A 23,438-nucleotide genomic window follows, 5' to 3' on the forward strand; every position below is an offset into this window, starting at 1 on the left:
GCTCTCATCTTTGATGGTTGTCAATAGACACTATTTGATTTTCCTCTTAAAATTTTAGGCAAAATCTCCTCTTCAGGAGTAGAGATAGCAACAACATTGATGCTCACTGCTCAAAACCAATTTAGTAGCATTTAGCAGACTTCTACAGGACTCTAAGAGACTAAGCATAAATAGTTATATCTGCCACCCTTGCCTTGATTGCTGATACTATATATATATATATATATATATATATATGAAACTGAATAATTCCCAAGAAACATTTAAAAACCCTTAACTATATGACTCTTCTTCAAGATCTTGGCTTCTGAAGGTCACTGCTCTTAAACATCAAAAAGTGCCTCCAGGAAACTTTTGCTCACAGAGGTAGTAACCTCTGATGTCATGGCCATACTACTGAAATGACAAACATTCTACTTTCATTAAAGTAAGGATAGAAATATTGAATGCTTACATTTCTTGTGGATGAGAGGCAGGAAACCTGTAAAACAACAGCTAGACAAGAGAACTCACATAATGATGTCTCATTTACCCATGCATTTCTACACATAATCTCAGAAATACTATGTCATGATGCAGTTGGTTGCAGATTTTATTTTAATGATGTATCTCATCATTTAAAATTTAATACCTATAAGTAAAATTCACTAAAGAGAATGTCTGGAAATTTCACAACCATTTTAACATTTAAGAAGGCTAAAGTCAAGCCAATATGTTGTCATTCTTTGGAACAAATATCTGTCGGTTTCTATATCATTAGATAGTTCTGTCAGACTTTCAAGGAGTTTACTTAATGTCCTACTCAACCAAAATTTAAATTGCTGTGTGTGGATTATTGGTATTGCACCAATCATTGATTAAACTTAATCAACTAGAGAAAATCATTTTATTTTATTCTGTGAAAGGAACATCTCAAACTGTATTACATAATATTATATGAAGATAGTAAGCCTCACATTATATTTCCTTGATTTTCCTTTCCAAAGAGAGAACTGAAGGGAACAGGTACTGATCTCTAAGATGACTGATGACATATAGACTAAACAGTTCTCTAGGACAAATCGTCATATTTATAAAGATTCCCAGATGACTGTCATCACTCTGTGGACTCTAGCAACGTCCACTATAAACATCTGTAAGAAGGCAAAACTAATACTTTTTGTATATGATTTAAAACAACACATGAAAACAGACATGCACATAGGCATGATATGTATGTGTATACACATATATCCACAAAAATCACTCTATCCTTATAACCTCAATTTGGGGAACTCAAGAGTTAAGGTTAAAGGGAGAGTTAAACCATTCAAAGCATTTTTTTTGATCCAACTCATTTATATTTACATTTTATACTAGAAATCTATAATTTCCCTTTAATGTGAGAAAAGTGAAAGATCAAGTGTTTGAACTAAGAAATAAAAATCTAACATAGTAATAATCTCATCCATTATACCTTTGACATCTATCTTGAAATATTCCTTTGTGTTATTTCTCAGCATATTAATGTGATAGGTGTGTGAAGGACAGAGGTTAATAGGAATGCTGAGGGTTTTACTAGATCAATTATGGTATATTTGTAATATCCACCATCTGATAGTTTTTAAACAGTTATTAATCTTAGTATCATTTTATAGATTATTTTCTATAATTTTCCTAACAAGATGAGATGTCACCCCTCAATGTTTTCACCCTGTATGTTGAGAGCCTCATAGGTGCACACTAGAATAAATTAATCTAGATCAGGGTTCTCAGCATCTGAGTTACAATGCTTTTGGGGTCAAATGACCCTTTCACTCGGGTGGTCTATTACTACTAGAAAACACAGATATTTACTTTATGATTCATAACAAAAGCAAAACTGCTGTTACAAAGTAGCAATTAAAGCAATTTTATTTTATTAAAAGGTCATAGCATTAGGAAGGTTGAGAACCATGATCTAGCAAAAGCATTAGAGACAGGACAAGTGTGGAGCATTAGAGACAAGCATTTACAAGTGTGGAGCAGCCATAGTCCTAGCTTGTAAAAGGCACATAATTTGTTCTGGCATTTTCCTGCATGTATGTACAATTAATATATGCTAAAATAAAGACTGTCATAATTCATACACACCCGTCATCAACAATGTACTAAAGCAAAGTACCCACAGTACATAACATAGACTCTGCTTCTAATCCACGCACTTATTCCTAAATTAATTAATTAATACTAATTAAAATGTGTCATGATATATCATATTAGATGTGTGCTAAAAGCCTCACCGTGTTTACTTTATTGATTTAACTCATATTCTCTCTTCTTTTGACAGGGGGAGTGAGGAGGGGTGGAGGTCCCTTCTTTTCCTTTTTTTTTTTTTTTGAGTGTTTAACACTTCGGAACAGGCTTTTTAATTTTAACATGACCCCTCATATCACCATCTTCGAAACGTCTTTTTCTCTCCACCCGACAAAATGGCAGAGTATCTGAATTGCTTCCTAGTACTTTTTGCAAGCTCAGTTGAAATTATAAAGGAGAGGTCGCTGCTGCTGGCGAGAAAGATGGATCTGTGGGAAAAGACAGCAAGACAGCCCCAGGAACATGGAGATTTGTAACTGACTGAGGACTGCAAAAAGGGAATGAAGAATGGCATCCAAAGTTTGTTTCAACAGCATGGTTGGACCAAGCACTCCATAGTTCATTCCAGTCAGTAAGAAATAAAGTTATTTATTGCTATATTGATGAATGTTTCATTTCAAGAAAATCTCACATACTTATACTTCAAGAAAAATGACTAGATGCTGCTTCCACCTTTGCTTTTTGGGATGAAACATCTGGATTATCACACTTTCATTCAGTTGGCTCAGTTGTCCCACAGATAAATCAAATGATATAGGAATCAAGGGTTTAGAAGGATATACTCATACAATTTTAAACCCAGATTGAATATATTTATCTCTCAGTGACACCAGTAGCTTATCAAAATTCAATGGATAGACCATATTTAGATCGAAACTTAACCATAGAAGATGTCAGAAGGCATTAATTAAAATATAGTCTGTCAGCTTACCTTTGGAGACAGACCTGAGTTTGAACTTAGTTCATGACAACTTTTCTTTATGTAGACTCTGTTGAGTTGCTTAATTAACTATCTGGAGTTTTTTTTTTTTTTTTTTTTTTTTTTTGGTGTGTAAAATCACCCTAGTGATATCAACCTCATAGGGTCATTTAAATATTATGACATGTAACCTACTCAATAATGTGCTACGCACGTAAAGATCATGTTAGCCACCTTGATGTGGTTTCTGTATGGGTGCCCTCTGATTAGGTAGTTGATCCTAGTGCTGACCACTTTTCTAATCACAGAAGTCTGTCAAAATTTTTCAAACACTACCAAAAGCACATAGTAACATGCATCCTGAGATTTATAAATCCAGAAAGGACTTTTGTCCTGAAAATTCAAGACATGTTACTTTAAAAGACATTTGAATTTATATATAAGGGCTTGGTTATCAGAAAGTTGAATACAAATAAAACTAATAAGCTGCAATTGGTGTTCTCATAATATGATCACTGCTACTCTGTCAGAATGATATGCACATATACACATCCCACAAATAAACCAAGTCTAAAAAAATAATTATCTAGGTAATTGGGAATGGCACAGTCATTTGAAATCTGAAAGCCCACCCATTCCCACTCCAGTGACGAATCTCCAACAAGGCCACAGCTCCGAATTCTTCTCAAGCAATTCCACCAAGAGGAGGTAAGTGAGAGATAAAGGTCATTTTATTCAAACCACCACACTGGGTTGAGTTGAACTATTAGAATCTTTAACCAGGTAGAGAGAAGGTGGTGTGACTATATTCTTTCCTGTCCTCTTCACTGAGCTCACTCTTCCCCTAACTTCTGCTTCATCTTGGTAGTCTCCACCTGGAGTAACACGTATCACCTATCACCTGTCTATTGTCAAGGGTTTTCTATGCCCCATCCTTCAGGACCTATTGATATATTGGAATTCATGTGGTACTGAGTCACTAGAGCCAAACACCAGGATATATGTATAAAAGAAGACTGTAAACCCAAACATACTATGCACATGACTCTGTGAGACTCTCAATGCACACCGTGACTGTGTTAAAGGAGGGGAGGCTTCACTGTTAGAGCTTAGCTCCACTGATGGTTGCATCTCTTCTCCTTATAAAGGGATGGGTTTCTTTGCACAGGGATAACAGAAGATAATTAAATTGAGAGCAATGATCAGCAACTGTAACACTCTTCCCTACATTTTTAAGGGACTGAGAAAATACATAATTTCACTTGTAAGTACTGATTCTGAGAGAGGCATTATTATTCGGGTGTATTAGTGTCTCTACAAAGAAAAGAAAACATTGTATTTTACCCATCTGAGTTTATTTTTTACTCCTGTGTGTCTCGCATACCTGCTTGCTTTTCAAAGGAATACTGATATTCATAAGCTATCTTCCCAGGCACACAGACTGGATTCTCTTTGCATAAGCAAGTGTTGGCTTTCAACACTTAACCTTTAATGGTGTAGCATAAGCCTTTCTCTTCTGAGACTCCCAAACTGTGTTCTATTGGTTTTGAAGATTTAGTTCTGATTCTATTTATGATTATTTGCTTCAGACACTTGACCATGGGTAAATACTATTCATTTATCAAATATCCTAATTCTCTAATTTTAACACTGAGTATAGCTTTTCATTTTATTTTGGAAATAAGATGCTCAAACTAATGTGCTCAATACCACTAGTTTGTCTGCTTCTACTCTTCCAAAATGCTCTCCCAATGCACCATCAAGGACATCACACTCCGTCCCTCCCCAACTCCGTAAAGAACCAAAGCCTTAGGTAAGGGGGGGCCACTAATGGTACACTAAAAAAGCCTTTTGGGCTCCTATGTATCCTCAACTCCATTTACTACACTCTTGGGTCACCCTGTGACTACCCATAAGCAAACTATGACTGCATTTATGTAATAAAACATATTTCCCTTCATCACTATCAAATGAATTCAGTATATACAAAAAAATCAGCAATATAAATCTTGAATCCAAAGAACCAAAGATTAATCTATTTTCTTTTTCATCGAGCATTTGCTTCCAGTAGATTTAAAGATTCTCCGATGAAAAGAGGCAAGCATGTTTTGATAGTACTTTAGTTGTGAAAGAATAAATGTGCCTGCTTCATGGAGTAGAACTGGGGATCCCATCAGTCCCTGATGCTCAGAGATTTTTAAAGAAGCATGGGTAAAGATGGTGAGGAATCGTATTCAAGTCATGCCTTCCTTTTTCTAACTTCCCCTTCCACTATTTGGTCTTCTTCTTCCTCATTTCCTTGGGGATCAGAGTGATTGATTGATAGCCTAATCCAATGACTGTATTACAGCTGCCTCAGCCAGGACTCTTTTCCTTATCATTAGCAGTTAGCCTATGGTTAAATTCACAGCTCACTGCTTGGGACTGCCCCTGAGATTTCAGGGTCTGGCCTTTAGAAAATATTTAACATAAAACTGAAATCTTGACACACTGAGAACTCGGTTCTCTGCAAGGATTCATTAATTAATCCAATGTACTGTACGGTGTTCTGTATGAGGCTGTGACATGGTGAACCATTTCAGAGGCTTACAGAGATGTGTAGTTCTAAATTAAACAGTCGCTGACGTGTACCTACACTGATATTTTAGTGCAGTAGATATGCATGAATCTCTGAATATTTAAATTCAAGTTCTGACATTGACACAATACTCTCTAGCTTCGCTTTCATAATAGAACCTTTTTTGATTAATTTCAGGCTTGACATATTCTTTATGATAAAAACATACACATGCAAGGGAAGAAATTTAATAATTCACTACCATTGCTGCAAAGTTAAGTTTTCATAACATGCTTGTCAGGGTCTTTTAGTTTACAAAGTCAATCAAATATTGTAGGAATCGATGCAGATATTAATTTATTTTCCTAATTTTCTACACACACACACACAAGTTATCAGAGGATATGTGATTTGGTTGACTCTTACATACTGTTTAATCATTCATCTGCAGGAGAATGATTATTTTAAAATACTGAAGGGGAGGCTATAGACCTTGGTCTGTGCTGTAAGTCTTCACCTTGCCCTGGTCTGCCTATGAGCTGGGAGCATCTGTGGTTATGGCAGCTGAGTCCCAGAAGAAAAAAATATGCATCTCATAACTGCTACTCGGCTGGGATGTCAAGCCAAGGCAAGGCTGTGCCTCCAACTCAACACCTGACATTTTCCTTTCTCTGCTTTGTTGCCATGACGCAAACATGAATGGTGAGGATTGGTGTAGGACAGGTAGCAGGCACGCTCACTGTCAAAAATCAATTATTAGGGCTCTGATCTCTTGCACGGACCAGTGGCAGCTAAACAGTAAGGCATGTGAGCTCCAGCAATGGTAGTACAATGAAAGGGGGACTCCCAGTCAATCAGTACATGAGTATTTTCCAGTAAGCATTATTCAAATGAGCAGATCTCTATTGGTGAGTTTCTCTGGACCAAAGTGATTATTCATAATGAACATTGTAATTCAACATCTTTATTTGATGTCTACTTTGAACTGTTTTGCAAATACACTTCATACATGTTTACCTAACTAGTCCTTGTAATTTGATCTGTTAAACTTTCAGAACTTCATTCTTATATTTGTTTTTTATATACATGAAATGGGGCTGGGGGGTAAAATGAAGAATATAATGGAATTCTCTGTTCTAATTGATTCCTTGTTGCATGATTCATCAACACATTGTTTCCTAAATTTTATCATTACCTATTAAATTATTTTAAACATTTCAGTGTTAAAACTATGCTCTTATTGATGAGGATGGTTACAATAGATAGTTTAAATTTCATGACGGATAGTAGGTGTGTTTTTCTAAGGCTTTTATGCATCAGTAATCATGTGATTGGTACATTTTTTAAAAATCCAACCCTTTAATGACTACTTCCTAATAAAAAATACCAACACTGAATTTTATGATGTAATTGTGCTATATAATATAAGGTCTTAAAGTGATCTGCCAAAATCAGTAGTATCTGGTATGTTTGAAAAATGTTACTTAAAGAAAAGGATAACTAAAACTTTTGAGTTTCCAATCTATTGCATGTTTTACTGTCTTTCCAGATTTGCACAAATAGTTACTGGCACACCATCATAATAAACTTAAGTTTGTGGTGAAGTTAGGTTACACTGCATTTGTACTTATGAAGTATCCAGTGACAGTATGGGCTCCGCTAAGTTATATCAACCCTATAGTTTAGCCTAAGTAACTATCTTTAAAACTAGTGTAAGTTTTATATTCAGAGTGAAGTTAATATTCAAAGTCTTGGACTGGTCAGATGGCTCAGAGTAGGGAAAGGCATGTGCCACAAAACTTGGGTGCCTGAGTGCAATCTCTGAGTCCTATATGGTGAAAGAGAACAGACTTTTTCAAGTAGTTCTCTAATCTTCATGTATGCACTATGGCATGATTGTTCCTGTACACACACACACACATACACCCCTAGTTCCTTGGGTGTTAATACATGAATTAGCTATGTGATATAGCAAGATTCCTACCTATATTTTAGAAATAAGAACATTACTTGATAACAACTTAAGAGTATTTTTCTATACTATCCATTGAAATGTAGAGAACAATTAGTGTTTACAATCAATTAATTCGTTTTACACTTATTTATTTATGGTGCATATAGGGCCATGACTTGAATGCTACTGCACACATGCATGGAATCTCTTTTCTACCATGTGGGTTCTGGGCAAATGCCTTTTTCTCTATGCACCTTCTCATTTACTTATGTCAATGATTTAAACAGAAACACTTGTAAGTCACGGAGCTTAATCAGTTATCCTAGTTTCAAGAGACAATATTTCTTATGCATATTAAACACGACTTCTTCTGATTCCATCCTCACTGTTTAATCACCTGATCTACAATCCAGCCTTTTATATACTCCTACAAGCATGAGTCTTGCTGGGTGCTTGCGTCATGATTGACTTTCTGTTTATTAAGTCATCCCTCTATGAGTTAAGATCATGGCCTTGAGCCCCATCTACATTCTGATTCCATTCATCGACAGGTAGGTTTGGAAAACATGCAGGATTTAAAATTGCAAGCCTGAGGACCAGTCCTTAGAAATGAGTACAAAATCCTTCTCCTGGTGTATTTTAAATGGGAACAAGCAGACATTATCTAAATTACAGGCCTACTGACCCCTTTTGCTTAAGAAATGTACTTTTGTCTGAACATTATAACTGCAAAGGAATTTGACCTAAGCCACAATAAAACACATTTCATATCATTATATATATATATATATATATATATATATATATATATATATATATATATAAAATATCATGCATGTACACTTAAGAAAGAAATAGACCAATAACACTTATTATAGCTCTATGCAAAACATTGCAGAATTTGCCCCAGTTTTTTAAAATGGCGATTGCAAGGGTCAGAGAGATTAAGAGCACATATTGCTCTTGCAGAGGATCCTGGTTCAGTTCCTAGCGCCCATGTCAGGAGCTTCACAAAAGCCTGCAATTCCAGCATCAATGGATCTTAGATCTTCAACAACTCTATAGCCACTACACTTAGGTATGCAGCCTAATGCACCCACACATGATCAAAAAATAAAATGTTAAAATATGTTGATTATCATCATTAAACGTAATTCTATAGCACATACATGATTAGAATACAATATTTGAAAAAAGGTGCTTTAGAACCCAAAATAATCATGTGAGAAACAACTCAATTTGATTGACATTCCTTAGCTGAGTCTATCTTCCCAATGGGCATTACTGACCTTTGTTTCATAAATGGAACATACTACAGCCCCTAATCCCAGGACTCAGGCATCACTGAAGAAAGGGTTTAAGAGCCAGAGGCAGGAGTTAACAATTACAAGGAAACAGGGTCTTCTTGACACAGCAAAGCAGCTGCATACATGAATTTTCAATGGTTACAAAAGCATGCCCCAAACCTGTGCAAGCCTGAGGCAGACCAAGTTCCAGCACAAAGAGGCTACATGGCATGAAACCCTACCACTGGCCCAGGAGCTATGGGCAATTGTAAGTTGTGGGGGGAGACAGAGAGAGAGAGAGAGAGAGAGAGAGAGAGAGAGAGAGAGAGAGAGAGAGAGAGAGAGAGAGAGAGAGAGAGAGAGAGAGAATGAGAGAGAGAGAGAGAGAGAGAGAGAGAGAGAGAGAGAGAGATTTTCTCTGAGAGTAGAGACCCTGGTAAGTGGACCATGATCCAGTGGAAGACTATACTTTCAAGAAATTTTAGTCTGGATAGACTAAATCTAGATAGATTTTTCTTTAAGAAAAAAAAATACAGCTGGGCATGGTGGCGCACGCCTTTAATCCCAGCACTCGGGAGGTAGAGGCAGGCAGATTTCTGAGTTCAAGGCCAGCCTGGTCTACAAAGTGAGTTCTAGGACAGCCAGGACTATACAGAGAAACCCTGTCTCGAAAAAAAAAACAAAAAACAAAAAACAAAACAAAAAACAACAACAAAAATACAAAGTGTTGGGTGGTTTTCAGGTGCAGAGGCCATAAATAGGATCAAAACACATTGTACAAAATTCTCAAAATAATAAAAATTTAAAAAGGAAGAATACTTAACTATGACCTAGAACGATAGTTGAACACAGGTACGTTGCTCTTGTAGAGGACGTGAGTGTTCCCAGCACCCATAGCTGGAGGCTCTCAACCACAGAAACTCTACTTTCAGGGGTTAGATGACCTTTTATAATCTCTTCAGGCACCTGCACTCACTTGAATAAATCCACACTTAGATATACATCCACATAATAAATAAATAAAACATTAAAAGAAATTTAAAGAGAAAATTTGAAATATACCAGCTAGGTATCTTTTCTCTTAAAAATAATATTTTTAGCAACACATAACTTCTATTTCCAATTCCAGAAAAACAGATTTGGAACTAAATATAACGCTTGAATAATGAACTGGGTAATATATTGAAAGCACCCTTCTCTGGCAGTATAGTTACATACTGTTAGGTGGTTACTTCAAACTATTATTCAGCTCTTCGTGGTGAAACTTCAGGTCAAATAGTTGATAAACACTGACACTATGGTGTTTTGAAAAAAAAAAAAAAAAAACTCTGAGGAGATACTAGCCATGTGTGGCACCATTGTTTTTAATCTTATAGAAATATCCAGCATACTTTATGTTGTTTTCTACATTCTAGTTTGAATTTTTGACAACTACATCTAACAGAGCAGCAAAACAATTTAGCTGGAACTTGAAAGCAGAATATTTTTTTTTTTTTTTAGCAGTTTTACAAGGCTAGGTTTTGTATGATACAAGCTGAAGATACTGTGTTATAGCACTTGCTCCGGCCCTAGAACATCTTATCATTTCCAGTTTAAGCTGTTTTTCTGTTACTATTTCTTTTCAACTATAGCAAGCATTTCTTTAACAGAGAAAGACTGTATTCATTTTGTCCATATGGAGAAAGGCTATTTTCAAAACAAATTGTGTAGTGTGGATGAATTTAATATAGAATCTATTAGAAATGAGGGACAGCCCCTTAAAAATGTGAGGGATATTTCTGTTGTTTAAAATGAGAGTTCCAACCTCAGCTTAGCAGAGCTTATAGCCCAAGCGAATATTTATATATGTATTTATAAATCTCAGAAATGGAGTTTCCTGAAAATGCTAACAGGCCCTGAGGTACAGCTTGTGTTCAGTGTATGTATGCTTAAAGACTGAAACATGAAAGATTCTTTCTAATGCGGTAATTTCATAGTTTTATTAGACTGAGTTATAGCAGGGGAAACTATTCAGAGATTGCAGTTTAAATGAGAAAACGTGAATGGTGTTACTTATATAAAATACTACCTCAATAGTTCTTTTATTAATTTTTAATGCCCAGCACCCTCTGTGACCTCCTTTATTCTCTTGCTGTCAACATGACAGGCTGGAAGAAAAATTGAAATGAGCTGACAGAAAATGTAGCATACGTTAAGGCCCAACTCCAGAGTCTCTCTACTCTTTCCAGGGCCCTTGCTAACACAGCCTGTGCTATTCCATATTACAGTACTGGTTAAGGCTCTGTTTGATGGTACAGGGGCTAATCAGGAGCTGCAGGGTCAGTCTTCCTCCTTCAGATACAGTGGCTCAAGTCTTCAATTAAAAGCCTAATATAGCCCATGTCCTTGTCCTTTTCCCTTGCTCCTGGATAGGCTTTAACCTTGCAGCAGACTTCTCTCAGCACTGCAAAGGCTCTGGCTCTCCATCCTCTTCTGAAAGTGCATTTTGGTATGATTCAGCAATGCCTTTCTTGAACCATTCTTTTATGTATATTTACCAATTTCCTCTATCACCAAGGAAACTAATCCCCATATCAGTACAGTCAAGAACCTCCCGGCATTGTCTCTCTGCAAGGCCGAGTTCATGTTGTCACAGCAACAGAGTGTGGAGGGCAACAAGACCAGAAGGGACCTTGGAAGTAAAGTTCTCTCTTTTTTTTCAAGTGCAAGTGGAAGAGGATGAGAGAAAACACATGCAGAAGTGCGGAGTCAGTCCACTGTCTCATCAGCTGAAACTAAACACTGGGCTTTAATGGTTTGTTCTGAGTTGCAAAATCACGGTGTTTTCAATACAACAGATAATATTAAAAGTCTAGGAAGGGTAGAACCTGATTTGAGATTATTGAAAAGGTATTATATTTGAGGAACTTTTTTTTCCTTCAAAAGGCTGTGGTGTTAGCTTTTAATAATAAGGGGCAATGTAGCCATGCTATTGAGAAACTCTGAAGAAAGCAGAGATCAGAGGAGAAGGGAGGAAACATGGTCCTTTTCTGGTATTCTTTCATCTCATCCAGTAGTGACCGGAGCCTCATAGTTAATTTGTTCTACCATAACAGGAAGAGTTATCAGTAGCAAGTTATGTCAGAATATAAGATCATAGGACACACGACACTCTTTATTGTTCCTACTGTCTTGACTTCTAGCAAAGTCTGAAGAAATAGAATGGAAAGAAAGAGCCAAACCCACCTGACACCCCTCCATATGTAGTCCTCTTTCCAATGCCCACAGCAGGCCAGGGTGTACCATCAGCTTTCAGTCCCATCAGGCCCGAGACAGTGTTGGTGGCTGTTACACCATCTGCTCCACCTATGAAAAGCATGTGAATATCATCTGTAGATCTTGAAGAAAGAGTAGTTGAAACCCATTCAGGCCCATGCAACCCAGAATTTCTTAACCTCAAACATCTACATTTACTTCACTATTCCAGGTATGCTTGCATGTCAGATGTGTTTTAAAGTTTTAGTGACTATGGCTTCCATTTCATAATTATTAGATGGGTGTTTTGGTGAAAAGGTTTTCCAACCAGTGTGAGTTTTTGGGTAATTTACAATGTCTTTGCAAGTCAGGGTTCTATTAGTGTGGAATGAAAGTCCAATTGATAAAGCTTTCTCATGACTACATTGAACAGATGCTTATTGTGAAAGCATGTAAGACATTGATTAGGCTTCCTTCTAACAAATGCAAGGGTCACATAAGTAATCTCATTGTGCATGTGGCTGTTTTTTTTTCAGCCTTATGACAGATGCAAAAGCTGTTACTTAGTTGGTACATGCTGACATCTTTAACTTTTGAGGTCTCTTCTGGGAGTGTAGATTTGTTTCATATTTCATGCATGTTAAGATGTGTAAAATTTATTTCAAAACCAGGTATATGTCTTATAGATTTACAAAATCAAGTAATACATTTTAATATTTCTTTAAAGATGAATATGGGCATAATATTTATATGTGGAAAGAGTCTACTTCAGCATAACTACACCACTGTGGAAGTGTTGGTAACTGGGAACCGATAACACTCTCGGCTCTTACCTTCCTTTGCTGCTCTTGCGATGCTTACAATATCAGTGACATTTGGGGTCAACTTGGCAAAAAATGGAACCCGAACAGCTTGCCTAACCCAGCGACAGATGTTCCTCACCAGCTCTGGATCCTGTTCAAATAGGTCAGATAAAAATAGGACCTAATTAACTAACTGTGATCAAAGTGTGTCCCGAAACAATATCAAGGCAGGGCATGTGCAAGACAAGTAAAGTTGACCAGAAACTGCCTGATACACTCCTCAGATTCCCCCCTCAAAAGCTCATTCAGTACAGGGATAATCCAAATCCATTCTGGAAAGGTTGAATTTCTCAATGGAGTCTTTGGAAAATAAAATTATAAAGAAACAAATGGGGAAAAACGTGTCTCATTTCAGTTAAATAGTCTCAGGAACACAATATAAATGTGTGGATCTAAGTTCAGGAAACACAGTAGAATTTCTAGGATCTTCCTTAGTGGAAACCTAAAAATATATATTTGAACTGGTGAGTGGTATCCAGTGTGAAGTCTGTTATTTTCACTACAGAAGACTGACTCTTGTTGAAGTGTATTCAAAAAAAAAAAACTCAGTGACCTACTCATCCACTTGGATGCAATTTACTCATATGCTAAAACGGGTTATCAGCCTTGGCTTGCACATGAGCTGCTCCGAGATGTTAGCTTGCTTTTCTAAGAGTTACCAAGAAAAGAGAAGGGTTTCAATACTCTTTTCTTTGAAAGGATTGATCAAATGACAAGAAGAAAGACAATATCAAAATGCCTCTTTTTAAAAATAAAAAGCAGACATTTTCCTATGTCTATTTTCTACAGTTTTTCAAGCTTTTCTTTTCTCCCGGGACAAGTATTATTGAGAAGTGTATACCCACCCTTCCCATTGACATAACTTTTGGTAGTAATTTCTTTGATTTCTATACACTCAATAGTGTTTTATTATTATTCATTATGTTGAATGCAAAATTTATTCTGACAGGCACTGATAACATGCTTAGATAAATTTCCTTAAAATATGCAACAGTAATTCATTATTGAACTTGGTAATATTATCTTTGCAAGTTAAAATTTTTGGATACAAAAGAAACCAGAAAATACAGACATATATTTAACTGTAAAGTAGTCAGCAAGTATCTCATTTGTAATTAGTGTTTTTATGTATTTTAAAAGAAAGTTGTTTTTGGTATTTTAACCTTTTGAGTTTGTCTAAAATGAACAGTTTTAATGTTATAACCTTAAAAAAAAACCTTTTCACTTGGTTTTAGGATGCTTTGATTTGTCACTCCACATTGCTCTCAAAAGTATGTGTTTATATGCTGAGATATGTCAGCAAGATCACTTCTGTTGATTGTTATTTCAGTTGAACCAAACTCAACACTTTCAACAAGAAATCTTTGGCATAGCTTGTTCACTTTTCAGAACAGTAATTTCTTCATTAAACATAAATATTAAAAAGCACTATATGGAATGCTCTGTGGGGCACACTGTGCATTATGAATAGTAAAATCGGGAGACTTAGCTGTACAAATTCTAACTCATGAAAATGGAGATCTGCCCTGGCCCATGCAATGTTCATGAAATATTTATGGCCACTGCATCGGTATTGTGATGGCAGTTGCATCCCTGCGACTTTCATTTCTAAGTTATGAATTTCCATGGGACTTAGCCCAGAAATGACAGTAACTCCAGATGATATGAATTGCATGTATTCTATGACAGTGCTCTTTAAGGTAGAATTGGACAATAATTTAAAGATCACTTGAATAGCCTAATATACAGAAGGTAGCCTGGTATGAATTGCAAAAACATATTTTAAATCTTATTTGGTTCCAATAGAATAAACACTAATAATCTGGTAGAACTTCTAATTGGCTTTCAAGACTATTTGATCACCATGTATTTATAATTTACTTTGAATATTTGTCAGAGATTTTTTTCAGTTTGATTTCTATAGGTAGACTCCTTTAAGCGAGTGTATAGTACTCACTATTTAGAAATTTGGAATTTGTTCAAATGTGTTTAGTTTCCTAAAAACATACAGTTCTCTTATAGGTGTGATTGCATCGAATCATCTTTCTGTATTTTGAGAATGCATAATTTGACCTTCTTAAAGTTCTGTGGCATTGATGTATGTACTTATATACATACATCATCTTTTAATCTTCAACATAACCTAAGTCAACTAGTAATAATCAGCATAGCTAGCTAAAATCTGAATTAAATTCTTGAGAAATTTTAAGACATTTTCTGGCCAACATTATTATGTAAGTATTCTAATACAAGACAACAAAGATTCCAAGATTGATAACATCATCAAATAATGTTATCTATTTTGTCCACTTAAGTAACTTCATACTTTCCTCATTTCCTCACATGTTTAATATAAAATTTGGCTTTAAATAAAATACTATATCTTTGTCTGTGCCTTAATGTTCTCGTTTTTCTTATAGCTTTTTAATAGCTTTGAGTTTCCTAATGAACCAGGTTTTCCGGCCTTATTTACATATTTTCTAATAATTTCTCCCACACTACCAAAATAGGAATAGTTATTATTTTATGTTAGAGAGAATTCAATAGCTAATAATATCAGAACCAACAGAAATAAAACAAAAAGAAGACCTTCAGTTTCCTGGAAACTAAAACACAAGTGTTTTGGCAATGGAAGAAGAAATAACTAAAAATTTTGTATAGCATCTATTACCAAAATTGTCTTAGCTTGTGCTATGGCTGCTGGTAGTCATGTACCTTAACTATTACAGTCAACCTAACATTCTACAGTAGGCTAAACTTCTCACTAAGCTGGGAAGATCTCTAGCCTTAATAGACCCCAAGGTTAAGAATACTGAAGATGACAACTGAAAACCACAGGATTCCACCTTTGCTATAGCTCACCCAGGAACCACTTCCATGGATTAGTTGGATATATAGATTTGTGACTTTGTCTTTTGTATAGAAAAGTTCAAGTTTCCTTTTTGAATATGAGCATTTGTTTCTGGACTTTAGTAACAACTATTTGCCTTGGGATAAACACATCCTTGTTTTCTAAAAAGAAAAGAAAAGAAAAGAAAAGAAAAGAAAAGAAAAGGGAAGGGAAGGGAAGGGAAGGGAAGGGAAGGGAAGGGAAGGGAAGGGAAGGGAAGGGAAGGGAAGGGAAGGGAAGGGAAGGGAAGGGAAGGGAAGGGAAGGGAAGGGAAGGGAAGGGAAGGGAAGGGAAGGGAAGGGAAGGGAAGGGAAGAGAAGAGAAGAGAAGAGAAGAGAAGAGAAGAGAAGAGAAGAGAAGAGAAGAGAAGAGAAGAGAAGAGAAGAGAAGAGGAAAGGAAAGGAAAGGGAAGGGAAGAGAAGAGAAGAGAAGAGAAGAGAAGAGAAGAGAAGAGAAGAGAAGAGAAGAGAAGAGAAGAGAAGAGAAGAGAAAAGAAAAGAAAAGAAAAGAAAAGAAAAGAAAAGAAAAGAAAAAAGAAAAAGAACCTTGGTGTATTTTTGTTTCTTTAATAGCCATTAAAATGCAGGTTTGGGTCAGAGGAGATGACTCAGTCATTGAAAGCATTTGCTACACTTGAAGACTTCTGTAGTTCAGTTCCTAGTGGCAACACTGGGCAGCTCATTACTACCTGTAACTCTAGCTCCAAATGATCAAAATCCCTGTTTAGGCATACAGACACATATATACAACAATAGACACCCCCACACACATACACCACCAGCACCACCACCATATAACTAATATTAAGTAAAACGGTTACTTCTTGATTTAAGAACAGCCTGGTATATTTTATGATAGATAGAAGCATGGAGTTTAAAAAATAATGTTTTATGAATCAGAAATCACTCTGAAGAAAATGGACAATTATCTTTAAAAAAAACAGTAGTTTAATATTTCACTTAACAAATCTCATAAACATAAAATCTAGTGGGATTAGGAAATTTTTATTGTTTTTTTTTTTTTTCTATAGATAGTAACAATGCCAATCCCTGAAACTAAATTCCAAACTCTCAGTTTCAGGAGTACATGGTATTTCTTTGTGTGTGTGTGTTTTTACACACACACTCATATATATATATATATATATATATATATATATATATATATATGTATATATGTACATTTTGATGCTTGTTAACTCGTTTGTTAGTCATATGAACAGCTGAAAATGCTCCAAGCAATATCACATCATCACATTTCCTTGCAGCAGACATAAAAGTGTCATCATCACCAGAAAGGCACTGATGTCCTGAAGGGACTAGTGACAGGCATGGGGAGCAAATGATGCTTTTGAGGGTACCACATGAACCAAAGGTGCCATGGCACAGTTTTGAAGTATTTCAAAGAGGAGAAGTACAGCCTACCGACACATTTCGCCCATCTGACAACTTTCATGGAAGCCAGGAATGGCAATGTATGCATGAAATCTCAGCACTTGAGAGTCTTGAGGCAGAAGGACTGCCCTGAGTTCAGGGCCACCTTTGACTATTTAGTGTGTATCAGGCCCACCAAAGGCTACATAGACTCTGACTCAATGGAAAGATGGAAGACAGAAAGAGAAGGAAGGAGAGAATTATTCATAGAGAAGAGTCTACTTTCACCCACAGTGTATTTCTCTTGGAGAATTAACTACAAATGACCAAGTATAGACGAGAAATCTAAGGCTGCACTTGCACCTTGCGTACTTTTCACTGTGTAACAAGGACTGTAAGCTTTCCTTTCTAAATTAAGCGATGAACTTCTAATTCTAGTAACTGCAGTGTCTCTAGCTCTCTGCACATAGAACCTGCCCTTCCATGTCACAGGGCCTTGGGATGCCACCCCTGCTACTTGTCAGGCACTGGTTGCAGATCTCAGCAGTGAGACCTCCCCACACCACCTTTCAAAGAAAAGCACTCCAGAGTGAGGCTATGTGCACTTCTCAAGGAGCTAAAATACAAGTGAAGTTTTTGACTTGAAGAAACATTTCTCTCCAATTTACCCGGTAATTTTCAGTCTGTACAATTCTTTTCGAAATGGATTTCTTAGAAGATGGCATTTCAATGAATTCACTGAAAAATGTTACCAGTTATAAAATGTTTTCCACTAAGAAACTCCTAAGTCTTAATTCACATGACATGACAAGAGCTAGATAGCATTTTTATTATGTCTCCTTCTCTGATGGAGAGAACTGGGGCCCCGAAGATCAATCTGAGTGCTTATTTCATCGTCTTAATTTTCTTTCCCATTATCATGTTCTAAACCATCATCTCCTTTAGCAAAATTGCTCCCTAAAGTGAAATTCAGCAATCACTTGTAAACCAGAACTATAAAAGGATCCAGCTTCATTTATACCTATGAGAGCAGATGTAAGTGTAAGGTAATAGGAAAAGAGACAAATTTATCTTTCTCTGTCAATAAACTAGGGCAGAGTTCACTGTTTGAGGTAAAGGGACCAGCGAATGCAAAGACTGTGTGTCAGCATGGAGACAGTTTGAATGAATTTATGTCTTATCGTGTGTATTTCCTGAATTGTCTTTCTTACTTAAACATTATCATAGTGGTACAGATATTTCTATGAACTACATCTTCATAGTTTCTTATTAAAGTAATCTTTTTTTAAATTAGGTATTTATTTCGTTTACATTTCCAAAGTAATCTTATGCTTAGCAACTTTCCAAAAATTCCATTCAATTTTACATTCAACAGGTAGAGTGACTTCATCCCAAACATTTACATGAATGATGCTAGAAATTGTTTCAAAATTGTTCCGCATTGGAGATGAACTTAATTTTGGTCCATTTATGTGACTAAATAAATGTGCAGTGAATATAATCTAATAAGGCTCATCAGAGACAAAAAGGAACAAACCAGGGAATCACGCCACAATTTAGCATCAATTAAAAAGTATATAGTGAGTGAAGGAAGTGAAGGAGAGTCCATGCTACACGTGAGTCCATTTACATGAAATTCTACAAAAGAAAAAGTATATCAGTGGGAAGCAGAGCATTGAATGCTGAGCTCAAGACAAATTCCAGGGGAAGAATAACTGGGGAGTGGAATAGAGCAATTTTTTGAGAGTGTTAGAAACATTCTGTGGAGTGATGTACACAGTGGCCAAAATATATCAAGCTCTATGGTTTAATGTGTTCATTGAATATACTGTGTGACCGTAATGTCATCTAAACCTTATAATAGTTAAGGGGATAGAAAAGCAAAGAGGGAGGGGCTTCTGGGCATTGAGGATTCTATCCTTCTAGCAAGTATTTGTTGACTACATCTCACTGCAGTTGGCCTGTGCAGAACACAAAATAAATAAAGCCAGAAGTAGGAGTAGATTCAGAAACACAATTCAAATCATAAAGTACTTGATGGATGTAAAATGTCTCTAACGGATATCAACATAGCCCTTTGTTGTTTCAGATAATTTCAGAATATGTAGCCCAGCACTTGGTACATAGTGGGAATTCACAAAATGGTGTTGAAATGAGAGAATTTACACTGCTAAAATTGACAAAGGCTATTAGAAAATAGCCTTTAATTTGAAGGAACTAGTATGATAAAATTATTCAGTTCAGGACAACTTAGTTATTATTTGAAATGCCACACATTTGGGTTTGGCAAAAGAGATTTAGGGAAATATAAAATATAAACCCTATTCTTTAAACCTTAATAGTTTTGTAAGATGCACAAAACAAACACACTCCGCGTATAAACTGTAACATATATACAAGTAAGAATTTCATGTGTATATGTGTAAATACACATATATTTTAGGCTAGTGGTTGAACCCAGGACCCTGCACCTGCTGTGCAAGGACATTACCACAGCGTTCCGCCTCCATCCAGTTATTTGTATGTTTTTTTCATAGGATCCCTGTTCCTAAAGCAGCACAAAATGCCACAAACATAATAGTGTAGTCAATATAGTAGCCATATGCTTATTATATACATACTATATACCCCTCCCTTCCCTTACCCCATCTCTCTCTCCTTCTCTCTCCCCCATCCCTCTCCTCTTTCCTCTATCCCTCTCCCTCCCTCTCTCCCACTCCCCCACACCCCACCTCTCCAAACTGTACTTTTCTTGTGCCTGGTTAACATCCCTTATGGAAACTGCAGGGACACATGGAGGACCAAGTGTTCCATCCTCCTCAGGCCAGAATCGATTAATAAATGACTGTCTCTATAAGTATGTCCATATGTGTGTCTTAAATGCATTTGTCAGCATGGTTAAAAGTATCTCTTATTTATTTATTTATTTTGAAATACAGTCCCTGTGACTATGACTTACTACCATTTTTCTTGATGTCCCTAGTACAGCACTGCCCTGGCATTCTTGGCCTGGACACTTTCCATTACCACTCTGTCTCTGAGGCTTGCAATTGTCCTCATAGGGGAAGAGTCAGCAAGCACACGATGTCTCCATTTCTGGCTCCTGATTGCCTGGGGTTCTTTGTTTGCTTCTTTCATCCTCTGTCATGACCTTCAGGTCCTCCCACTCACTTTCCACCAGCTCATTTCCTCTGTACTCCCAAATCACAGTGCTAAGGGTTATGAAGCTGGAGGGGGTGTGCCTATTCAAGACACCTACCTCTGAACATCAGTGGCACACAGTTCAATGCATTCGTTTAGGGGGTAGGCTGACCCTCATGTTATTTCTATCATTATTTGTCTGTGCCATGCTTTGACTATTGCAAGAACCCCCTTCATGAATCAAAGAAACAAACTGGGATCAGACTCTGGAAGTTAGATGGGACATGCCAATTGCAATGTCAGTGGTTTTAATTATTAGGTGTCATCTATCTTGGTGGTGCTGAGTTACAAACTAGGATATAAAAGTGTTTAGAAAGTTAATGTGTTACAGACACCATAGTTACAAATCTCACTCTCCTCGAAGAATAGACTGCCTCTGCTCTATGCATGTGTGAGCTGATGGTGTTTCATGGCTCACTCCTGTTCTACCTCAATTTGGATTTTGAATTGAGGTCAGGTTCTTCTAAGGGAGGACCCAGCCAATATCAGTACAATCATTCTACAAGTGACTACTATTTCTGTCCAACAGCCTGCTCTTCTAATAGGATATCAATGGCCTAATGCTTGCTCTGTATTGGGGTAGCAAAGAAGTCTGTAATCTTTAAACTCAGAAGATGTCCTACATACCTGGGACACAAATAATTCTGTTTCTTATTCTGTGCTTTCAACTAGGACTAGTTCCCAACATACCTTTGCCCTCCTTACTCCAACTTGGGACCAATTTTTGGAGGACTCAATTGCCAGTGTTGCCTATCATACTATTATCTAGAGTCTACTTATTAGCAAGGTGGCCCAATGTAGTCTAGGGAAAACAATATATGGAGAAAGAGGTGATGTTCCATCTGCTGACAGCACCAGTAGGTGCTCAAAATTGTGAACCAGATGAGCTCAACTAAAACCCCAGCAGGCATCCTAATCACTGCTTAGAACATACTAAAATAGAAAAGGCAGTGGGCAATAACATGCAAGCAGCTGCTTGCACTAGCTTGTGTGGATTCATTTTGGATAAAGGGAAGTGTGTATTTACATGCATTAAAAAAAGGAGTTTGTATTCTGTGTTGACCTCAGGCAGCTTGAAATTTGTTTCCATAATGCAAAGCCTCAATGTAAACAGTATAACAATTGATATTTTACACATCTGTTGGCCTATTCACTCAGCTTATGTTTTCCTAGGCTAGAGTTAGAAAACAACCACAGGCATAAACTTCAGTATTGTTTCTAATCCCATATTGGTGTGAATGATTAACTAACCAAGGGAGGATGCTGGTTTAACACAAAGTACAGTGCCCTGGAGCACCCACTGTGCGGATAGATGCATTTAGGATGAAGACAGTCTAGGGAAGTCATGGTTCAGTCCTGGGAACTTGATGAAATTCAAGCAAGAAGGAATTACTTCTGAGGCAATTTAAAAGAACATAGCAGAGCAAACTCCAACCCCTTGACGATGGATGGTGTCAGCTAAGGAGAGCTTATCCGTAACAAGTTGATGCAGTTCCTCGAGGAATTTCTTCCCACTGTTGCAGTAAGAGCAGAGAAGAAAGATCTAGATCGTTTCGGCTTGTTTTGCCAGCTCTTTGGACTGACTTCTCTCTTTGAGTTAAAATGAATGCCAGAAGTGAAGTGACCGTGTTAAGAAGACTCCGGGGTGAATATGGGGTGGGGAAGGTATTTTTTGTAAGTGTGACATTTATAAGTTCTTGGCATAAAACTTGTAGATACCAGATTTTACTTAAACTTGTGAGCAGTACTGAATCTATAGGTTTATTTATATGCAGTTGAGTTGCTGACTTTAAGAGTACATGCCTTAAGGTCTGTGTCTTAGTCTCGTCTCTGTTGCAGTGATAAAATACCCTGACCAAAAAGAAAAACTTAGGCAAGCAAGGGTTTATCTTATCTCATAATTTCAGGTTGTACTCCATCATAGCAGAGCAGTTAAGGCAGTAGTGACTTAAAATAGCTAAGCATGTCACATCCATAATCAAGAGCTGTGAGAAATAAATGCATGCTTAGTAGTCGGTTAGCTTTCTCTAATCTTACAGGGTCCAAGGCCCTCTGCAGGGAAGGGTATTAGCCACAGTGGGCTGTGTTGTCACACTTCAAATAACCCAGTTAAGAAAAATCCTTCACAGCCATGCTCACAGGACAACAAGATCTAGACAATACCTCACTGAGATTCTCTTCTCAGGTGATTCTGGATTTTTGGCAAGATGATCATTCAAGCTAGTCATTACAGTACGAATAGCAGCACATCTCTCTCTGTCTCTCTGTCTCTGTCTCTGTCTCTCTCTCTCTCTGTCCCTGTCTCTGTCTCTGTGTGTGTGTGTGTGTGTGTGTGTGTGTGTGTGTGTGTGTGTGTGTGTCGGGGGTATGCTATAGATAAAAGTGGTAGCTTGTTTCTAAAGTCTTCTGTATGTCAAGGAAAGAAAACGTGACCAGATCAGCCCATGATGAGTTTATTACTGACACACGGAGGTATAGACGAAAGTGACAGAAAGGTTTTGAACAAGAAAGAAGCAGTGGTCTGTTCATCATCTCAAAGGACAGGCAGCCACTCTGGAGTCTCACAATTCGATTCTATTTTCCTTTAAGGTGGATGTCTATTACTTTAATGACTAGTAAACACAGTGCTGGAGCTGGAGAAATGGTTCAATGGGAAAGAGCGTTTACTGTACCAGTTGGAACACCTTAGGTCAAGTTCTAGCACCTATGTAAAAAAAAAGACAGATGGGATCACATCTGTCTATAACACCAGCACTGTAGGGTCAGAGGTCGGAGGCTCACTGGGGTAAACCTACCTCCTGCTTCTGTGAAAGACCACAAAGAACAGAGCATGCCTATGGGCCTATGTAACCCCAGAGCATCTGGAGACAGGGACAGAAACATAGATGGCTGAAACTTGCTAGCATCCAGTTTAGCTCCAATTTATTAGGATGCCTCATGTCAAAGAAATAAGGTGTAGTATGGTAGAGCAGAATATCCCATGTCTTCTTCAACAGACTTACAGAGCTGGAGAGTAAACCTATGGGATGTCACATGTCAGGCTGCT

At 37.1% G+C, this 23,438-nt stretch overlaps 1 protein-coding gene across 2 annotated transcripts in view; it reads right to left on the reverse strand.

Moving 5' to 3' along the window:
• The window catches only part of Dpyd (dihydropyrimidine dehydrogenase), an 899,256-nt gene that overhangs the window by 242,301 nt on the left and 633,517 nt on the right, over positions 1-23,438 (reverse strand). For both annotated transcript variants that reach the window (XM_021158977.3, XM_085835556.1), the window contains exons 17-18: positions 12,899-13,019; positions 12,057-12,176 (exon numbers count right to left, since the gene is read on the reverse strand). In XM_021158977.3, coding sequence (XP_021014636.1) covers positions 12,057-12,176; positions 12,899-13,019 — 241 coding nt within the window. The remainder of the gene's footprint in view (positions 1-12,056; positions 12,177-12,898; positions 13,020-23,438) is intronic.

The sequence above is a fragment of the Mus caroli genome, unplaced genomic scaffold (genome assembly GCF_978045245.1).
Source record: "Mus caroli unplaced genomic scaffold, Mus_caroli_1 scaffold_3, whole genome shotgun sequence".
Lineage (NCBI taxonomy): Eukaryota > Metazoa > Chordata > Mammalia > Rodentia > Muridae > Mus > Mus caroli.